Source organism: Cotesia glomerata, linkage group LG9, assembly GCF_020080835.1.
Source record: "Cotesia glomerata isolate CgM1 linkage group LG9, MPM_Cglom_v2.3, whole genome shotgun sequence".
NCBI lineage: Eukaryota > Metazoa > Arthropoda > Insecta > Hymenoptera > Braconidae > Cotesia > Cotesia glomerata.
Window position 1 is genome coordinate 2,923,690 of NC_058166.1, and position 9,412 is coordinate 2,933,101.

General features: G+C 29.6%; 1 protein-coding gene across 1 annotated transcript; it reads right to left on the reverse strand.

Annotated features, from left to right (window-relative positions):
* Positions 1 to 2,443: 2,443 nt before the first annotated feature.
* LOC123271670 (ankyrin repeat domain-containing protein 50-like) lies at positions 2,444 to 7,476 on the reverse strand. Its single transcript, XM_044738058.1, has 2 exons — positions 7,207 to 7,476; positions 2,444 to 3,835 (listed from the first exon to the last, which is right to left on the reverse strand). The coding sequence occupies exon 2, from the start codon at positions 3,759 to 3,761 to the stop codon at positions 2,529 to 2,531; it is 1,233 nt and encodes a 410-aa protein (XP_044593993.1). The 5' UTR covers positions 3,762 to 3,835; positions 7,207 to 7,476; the 3' UTR covers positions 2,444 to 2,528.
* Between the last annotated feature and the right edge of the window lie 1,936 nt (positions 7,477 to 9,412).

Here is a 9,412-nt window from a genome sequence, read left to right on the forward strand (position 1 = left end):
TAAGAACTCTAAGTATGTAGCAATTAAGTACTATAACCAATTACCACAAACATTAAAGACTTTAAACTTAAAAAATAAGATTAATAAGAAAAAAAATTATAAAGTGGATTGTAACACGCAAGCATTAAATCACGTATTTCATATTATATTGTATTTTATTACATATTTGTGAATGATACTTGTTTCAAGATAAGCTTGGTTATTGTTAATTAACTTTTCACAGGCCTATTTACAGGTGTTAAATATAACACCTCTATAGGTGCATACCTTGTATGTATATACTTTTGTATCCTGGTAAATAAATAAATAAATAAAAAAATAAAATAAAAATTTTCCACCCAGAAAAGAAAGGTACTGCGCGTGTGTTGTAAACGAACCTTGTTTACAGAGATATAGATATACAAACGATAAGTGGATTTAAGTTTATTGCTAATTATAATTAAACTACATTAAATTAGACTGTGATCTTCAAAAGGACTTAGTTTTGGATAATACTGAAGCGTATAAAAAAAATGGACTTGATCAGTTAAGTTTTTCGGCAGTTATCGTGATCACGCCAGTTTCCATACATCCATCAGACACACGGACGTCCAAGGAATAATTTTTTTTATTTATTTAAAAAGCAAAATGTCATAAGTGTTGAAACTGGTGTTTTTCCATGACATTTATGTGTAAATATTATTCTATAAGTGCGATAGAAAATAAATAGAGACAATTTTAGTTAAAAAACTCACTTGATTTTTGTAAGGCGAGAGTAGAGCACTACCTCATCCGCTTCGCTTATGAGGCGTGCAAGAAATTGAGATGAAAAAAATATTATTATTCTTGTATTCATTTTAATATTTCTAGTGCTGCTTTTATCTTTCGAATAGAAGTAACAAATTTCTCGAAAATTTTATTGAAATTTCTTTAATTTTTTTCCGTGTCAGAGCCTGTTATTTTGGATTTTCCAACTTTACATGATTATTCTTTCTCAATAAATTATGAAAATAGGAATTGTTATTTGATCATCAATACATTAATTAAAAACTTTTCATGATAAAGAATACATTTATCATTCTAAAAAACCTAATTTGTACTTATGTTACCCGTATCTTTAAAAATTGATAACAAAAAATAATCACATTGCTTCGACAAAATTTTTTGACTGCGTGTCTTTTTTTCGAAAACCTGATATTACATTCGTTAATGATCATTAAATTCGTTCTTATACACTATAATTTAATAATTAAGCCATTAAATACTGTAACTGATAGTCTTCAGTATATAAAATTGACCGTTTTGCCTGAGAATTACCAGTCTACCTCGACAGTTAAAATTACTCATGATGAACTTTTTAAAAAATATTATTTTTGTACTAATCGTCGCAGTGCTTTCATATCAATGGTAAATAAAAATTCTGCTTAAAATTAAGATTTTAATCAACAAATTTATAATAACTAATTTTTCAATTTTAGCAATGCCTGCTCTAGATTTGGAACAATGATGAGCGATGCTGGTGGTCCAAGGATGAGATCCAAGTTTGGGCCAGAAGCGGTTATGGAATCCAAGTGGAAATCTCATGATCCACTTCCTCCAAGGATGTAAGTATAAAAGCAATCTGTGTTATTAATCAGAAATTTCAGCTGTGCCAAAAAATTTATGCGGTATAAAAATAAATTTTTAAGTGTGTTTCGATAAAGAATTGTAAATAATCCACTTACTGAAATTCATACGGTGATTAATAGTTGAAGTTGTTATCGAGTTGTTTCTGAAGCTCTGATTTTTGGAATTCTTCAGAAAAAAATGAAAATAACAAAATCTGGAACTTCCCGCGAAGTTTGAGTTTGAAGCGCCTTCAAATGTGTTTTTGGTTAATATTTGAGCTTTTCAAGGTCAAACCAGGGTATTTATTAAACAACTATAACTTTTGAATGTGTCGTTCGAGTGTCATTTTCAAAAAAGCATTCAACGCAGTTTTTAACCTCAAAAAATGTATACATGGTTTTATTGTAATTTTTCCGCTTTAAAGTTATTGTTAAAAAACATAAGAATTCAAATTTTTTTGTGATTTTATTAATAAAGTGACTAATTTTTGTAATTATTGATACTTTGTCTCATTTTAGAATCGGTATGGACATTGACTACCCTGCTCCAGAATGATGATATGTTCAAAAGTTCTTCAAGAATTAGGACTGTCTAGCAGAGCATTGATCAATAATTATAATTCAAAACAATTATTATAATATTTGACTTTTTAGCATAATTTTTTATCAAAGCGTGTTTTTTAGTTTTTTAAATTATTATTTATTCTTTACTTGTTAGTTATATTGACCACTAAATCATATTATTTAATAAAATAAATTGTAAATTTTACAAAAAGAAAGTCAATAATTTATTAATTCAAAAATTCAGTATCAGAATTATATTTCAAAAAAATACATAGTATAAAAATAAAAAAAATTACATCTTAGTGAACAATGATCAATGAATCATATTAAAAAAAAAATACTGTCCTATTTCGCCATCTAGCGGCACAATCAGAAAACTCACCCACGAAATTTCTTCAGCCGATAAAACAGCATGCGTCCATACATCGGATACTCTTCCAAAGTCTCCATAGACTTTTTAACATCAACTTTCTTCATCGTCTTCTTCACCACTTTTCCAAACAAGACATCAAACAGCGTAACATTACTGCCTTCCAGCTTCGTGCTCTTCAACTCTTCCAACTCAGCATCACACTCCTGCCTCAGATCAGCAAACTCCGGGTCTTGAACAACTTCAAGGTTCTTTTCACAAACTTCTTGGCCAGCAGCCACCAACTTAACGACGTGTTTCTTGACCAGGATCTTGTTGTCACTAAGATCGAAGGTCCTGGTCATCTCAATCGGCAGCTTGTTGTCGTACGAGAGACTGTTGACGTCACTGCCAGCATCCAGCAGCTCCTGGATCACGGGACCATTGTTAGCTCTGACCATAACCGCGAAGGCAAGCGTTGAGCAGGCTAGATCTCCCGTGGGAGCTGTTAGGTCTACGTCGAATCTATCCAGCAAGTGCTTCAGGACCTGGACGTTACCTGTGCAGACGACCTCGTTGATGATCGACTTCTTACCGTTCCACTTTGACTCAGGTATAACTAGATCAACACGAGCACCATGATCCAGCAGAAGCTTCATGATCTCAAACTTCCCACTCGTAGCTGCTACTGTCACTGGAGTATCCTGTTCGTTGTCATCAGCATTGACATCAGCACCATTCTCCACCAGCAGATTGACCATGTCTTCTGATCCGCCTATCACAGCTTCCATCAACGGAGTAGTTTCGCAGTGGCTGCCGTGTCCTGGCATATTGACGTCGGCTCCTTTCTCCACTAGGTACTGGGCTATCTCATAGTAGCCTTTCTCCACAGCAAAGTGTAGAAGCGGTTGTCCTTCATGCTCCACGGAATCAGTGTCGTTGACGCTAGCACCGTGTTCAATCAACTTTCGGAGGATGCTGAAGTCTTGGTAGTTCAACGCGCGGTGCACGGCGCTTTCGTGGTGCTTGACGAAGAAGCCGCCTTTGTCTGCAAAAACGCTGTTCAGCTTAGGAAGGATCAAGTCCACACATTCCTCGTCAGCGTTCATTACTGCGGCGTACAACAGGGTACATGATAGCGGCTTGTGCAACCCTATGTCGTACTTACGCAGGGCGTAGAAGTCGAAGAAGCGACGGTTCACTAATTCGGATACTGTCACCACGTTGACGTCACTCAAACTTAAGTATCGATCTTTGCCCATTATTAAGCTCTTTGGTATATTTTTGGTCAAACTGGAAAATTTATTGGTGCAGCCGAGTTGGATGAATATTCGATCTAAAGTATTAAAATTACTTGTCAATTTTTTTATCGAAAACTAAAAAACGTCTTACATATTTTTTATGCAAAAGTTTTTTTTTAATTAATCCAAGAGTAAGTTTTTTTTATTTGAGAAGCAACAATATTGAGCCAAAAGTACTAAATTGGAGACTAAAATTATTTTTACGTCGTATCCCATAAAATTTGACAAATTGACTTTTTTAAAAATGGAATCATAACAATATTATGCGAGTCATATTAAAATTTTAAAGCTCAAAATGTTTTAATAACTATTTTTAAATTAATATTTTCATCTGTAACATCCCACCCATTTAATCAATGTTAAAAATGAATCATTTTTACCATCTGCTGTAAAATTTTCTAAATGTGGGATATGACGTATTGGAATAGCAGTATCGATATCCGTTTTTTCCGTATATGACTTATTGTTAATGACGAATTGAAGATTACTCTAAGGTAATTATGTTATTATTTCCATGGTATTAAAAAGAGCGATTGCGAAATTAAGGTAGTCTAGTTCGCTCAAAATTTTTAGTTTCGAAAAGTGCCTTTAGTTTTTTTATGAACTCTTGAAATTAGAAAATTTTTTTTTCTTATATTTTTTAAATAATTTTAAAAAAAGTTAAAATACAATTGTTTTTTAGATGATTTTGAAAATTGTATTTTGTTTATATTTTTTTTTTTCAATGCGGAAAAATAAAAAAGGACTGTCTTAGATAAAAAATTACAGTCCTAGATTGTAATTTTTACAGATTTTGTAAGAATTACATTAAATTGCAAAATTAATATTACATTTAAAGCTATGAAAATTAATATTCAAAGTTTATATGTTAAAAATCCACAGATTCGGTAGAATCTGGCGCCAAGTTCCGTTCAAATTCGTTGTAAACGGAGCGCCAGACTACCGACTATGTTTACTGTAAGCAGAACGGTTTTTTGAGGTTGCGAAATTTTATTTAATTCTACGGTACTTTTTTTACCCAATTTGTTTATCATAACAGTAATTCATAATTTATTTCACCGTATTAATTAATTATATTCACTTATAACAATTTATTTACTTGAAATTATTAAATTATATCAGCACATATTATAGCTCGCTCACAAATTTCGACCCTGACTTTTTTTTTATGGAGAAAGGTCAGCGCCACAGACTAGATAAAATAAAAATGTGTAGTAATCCTCCTATAGATACGCAACTACAGTGAAAAAAAGTAATTCACAGCTTACATTTACGACCGCCAGGGTGCACTGGAATTATATCTACATAAACTGTAGCTTCAAGAGGATAGTTTGCAGTAAAAAATGCTGCCAACGCGAGATTTAAGTTGGTACCAATTGTAAATTTTCATTATAATTACAAAAAATACTAAAATCCGAACAAAAACAGTTTCACTGTAAAAAAGTCGCGCCAAGTCCACGTTCATAAGACTATTAGGAAAAAAAAATTTTTTACAAAAATATACAAAATAAAAAAATTAAAAAATCCAAGTAACCGATATGATTGTTTATGATTTTCGGAAGTTAAAAAAAATTTTATTGTAAATTTAAAAATTAAAAAAAAATTTTAGAACGTACTTGGTGTGCGTCATTGTGTATTTCAATTTTTTTAAAGTCCTAGTAAATAGATTTTACGAATTTCATTAAAAGTAAAATATTTTGCAACCACGCACACTAAATACGTTCTAAAATTTCTTTTTTAATTTTTAAATTTACAATAAGATTTTTTATAATTTTCGAAAATCATAAACAATCATATCGGTTACTTGGATTTTTTTATTTTTTTATTTTGTATCTTTTTGAAAAAAATTTTTTTTTTCTAATAGTCTTATGAACGTGGACTTGGCGCGACTTTTTTACAGTGAAACTGTTTTTGTTCGGATTTTTTTATGTGAATTTTCGTGAGTTATTTGTTCAATGAAAAAAAAAATTGACCATGGATTAAATTAGTCATTTATTATGCTAAGAATATCGAATTTACTTATTGAAGAGGTTCGAGCGTAACTTATGAGTCAAAATAATGTTAAAATTTTTTTTGACTTTCAGTCTTCCCAATATTCGTCAAAATTCTTTATTTTAATTTAAAATAATTTAAACAATTTAATAATTGATGATTTTTACTTATTTAATAAAATAAACTAATAGAATGACTTTCGTATTTATTACTTACCGGATTAAATAAACAGATTTGGCAACAGCGTTTGATTATACCCATTACAGAGACGTGCATGAGTGAGTGAGTTAAATATTTCTTTCTCTGTAACTATATTTCTATCCTTTTCTTTTTTTTCAGCTGTTGACGCGACGTTGCCAAATCTTTATTCGAATAAAAAGCTGACGATAAACGAGTTAAAAATATAAAATTTAACTTTAAATTACTAAAGGTGTTTTCATGACCGAATTGTATATATATAATGAGTGTTTTTTTCATGCCGTCTAGGTCAAATAACTAGTAGATGTTGTTCAAGTCAAGAGATGGATACTTCCATCTTCCCTTATTGGTTGAGAGATATCCTCTCTGTACATAAGTTCGATGGAAATCCATCAAACTTGAATACTAGTAAAGCTGTAAGCTTGTAGTATCCATTCGAGTACTAAAGATGTTAATTAATTGAAAGAAATGAAAGAAATTATTTTGAATGAGAGTAAAGACAGACTTTCGAAAAAATAAATAGGGTTGGTTGCCAAGCCAGGAATCGAACCTGGATCTCCCGGATAACATGTCAGGAGCTCTACCAACTTTTTTAACTTTAAATATTTCAAAAATTATATCGGTAATGTGTTATTATAAAATTTTTTTCATATTTTACAATAATTCAAGTTTCTTGTATATAGTTTTTTATTCGTTAAAGTTGAGAGGTTAATATTGAAAAAAATAGTTTAAGTCTCGACTAAAGTTTGTCCGCCATAAGAGCCCGTGTATAAGGAGATAAAAAATGTGATTTTTGAAATTTAATATCTGAGTAACTAAACGGTGAATCTTTTTAAAATTTTGGGATTAGATAAATGACGTATTTATTTATACGTATACTTAATTTAAAAGCTCAAAGTTGGAAATTATTTTTCACATTAAATTCGCTCGAACCTCCTTAATTGTCTTGTTTTAAAAATTTTCTAAAATTCTGATCCTTTGAAATTTTTCAGAAAACATTATTTTTAGTTTGTATAAAAAATGTACAAAATTTATTTAAAAATACTAAATAAATAAAAAACGTTTGTGTTGTTTAAAAAAATAATTATAACTTTGTTGATAAATTAATTAATTAAGCAAAAATTAATTGAATAAAATTGAAAACATACAATAACATTTTCAAATTTATAATCGAGTTGTTAATTTATTTAGAGCAATAAATAATTTTATTACTTACATTTCCGGGTCTTGTAGCAGGAATAATTATTCAGATGATAGACACTAATATAATTAAAAATACTAGCAACACTTAGTTAATTGTAGTGCAATTAAGATTAATTTACTTCAGTGTTTAGTGTTATTTAGTAACAAAGTTAATCGTCACGTGCGTCTGTAATTATAGTCGTGTGGAATGTTTTTCAGAACAGCTGAGTATAGTAAGTTGTGCGCATGCGGTTCTTGAGCATAGAGATGAATTGGAAGGAACTACTGCTGATAGTATGCAAGCGGGATTCTGACATTCACAAGGGAAATTTCTATAGAAATCGGCTATGAAGTTTTACAAATTAAAATAACAAGTTCAAAACAGAGCGCGGAGAAAAATATTTGCTTTAATAAAAAAAAAAAAATTTTTTATGAAATTTAAAAAAAATTTGTGGAATTTTGCAGGACTTCATAAAATTTTACGATAGAAAATTTGCAAAACTTTTTAATGAATTTAACAAAATTTGATAAAAATATAAAATTTTTAGATTTTATAGTCTATTACGATCCGAACAAAAAAAGTTTCACTGTAAAAAAATCGCGCCAAGTCCACGTTCATAAGACTATTAAGAAAAAAAAATTTGTTTTTTTCTTTACAAAAATATATAAAATAAAAAAATTAAAAAATCCAAGTAACCGATATGATTGTTTATGATTTTCGGAAATTAAAAAAAATTTTGTTACAAATTTAAAAATTAAAAAGTTTGGAACGTATTTAGTGTGCGCGGTTGCAAAATTTAAAAATTGAAATACACAATGACGCACACCAAGTACGTTCCAAAATTTTTTTCTTAATTTTTAAATTTATAACACAATTTTTTTTAATTTCCGAAAATCATAAACAATCATATCGGTTACTTGGATTTTTTAATTTTTTAATTTTATATATTTTTGTAAAGAAAAAAACAAATTTTTTTTCTTAATAGTCTTATGAACGTGGACTTGGCGCGATTTTTTACAGTGAAACTGTTTTTGTTCGGATTTTAGTATTTTTTGTAATTATAATAAAAATTTACAATTGGTACCAACTTAATTAAATCTCGCGTTGGTTGCATTTTTTATAGCAAACTATCCCCTTGAAACTACAGTTTATGTAAAAATAATTCCAGCGCACCCTGGCGGGTGTAGATGCAAGCTGTGAAATATCTTTTTTAACTGTAGTTTCCCATCTAATGAAGGATTACTATGCATTCTCGAATTATTTAGTCTGTGGCAGATCACTTTGCCCATCGAAAAAAAAGTCAGGATCGAAATTTTCGCGTTGCTATAGTTTGTGCTGATTAAATTTAATAATTTCAAGTAGATTAATTGTTATAAGTGAATATAATTCATTAATAACAGTCAAATAAAGTATGAATTACTGTTATAATATACAATTTAGGAAAAAAAGTACCGTAGAACGGAACTTGGCGCCAGATTCTACCGAATCTGTGGATAATTAACTATCTTTCTATTTTCTATTAATATACCAAATTTAATTATTATCAGAATATAAATTTTACAACCACCAGTACTACCTTAAGAACATGTAGAACAGTCTGATGTCGATAATTCAGTCTGAACCAGTGACAACAAATGCCAATTGAATATATCAGTTTGTTTATTTGAAACACATGTAAAATACACTCAAGAACGTCATCAGACTGACTGTAAATACTCTAAACACGGCTTAGTAAAATTAAACTAGATAATTTACTTTTGGCCCTCTCTTGTAGCCTACATCAAAGTGTATAGTAACTGAAATTTTTTGTTGATAATTAGTTTTCTACCCGAACCTAGTTGCTGCATTTTAATAATTCTTGCTTATAAGTAATCTGGACTGAAATAAAGAATAACCAAAAAATTAAATCAATCTCAAAGATTACATTGGTTGTACGTTTATTAGTAATTTCTTTATAGTAAAGTTTATTTAGTTGACTATATAATGGGTCTTGAGATAAGGCAGTTTCACGCTTGAACACTACCTATTTATTTATCATTTTGTTATTTTTTTTTTTCAATAATTAAATTAAAAAATAACAGAACCAATTTATGGAGGACTATTATTTACGTATTCCTGCCAAGTTTAATGATTTTTTATTCAATAATTACTTGGTCAAAAAGTGTCCCAGTGTTTTGTTCAAAATTTATATATTCATCTGTCATACATGTTCTTAATCTAAATAATTAAGAAAGCAAGG

What these genes read in the sequence shown, in the direction of transcription:
- LOC123271670 (XM_044738058.1), bottom strand. Translation starts at nt 3,761, where the DNA reads ATGGGCAAAGATCGATACTTAAGTTTGAGTGACGTCAACGTGGTGACA.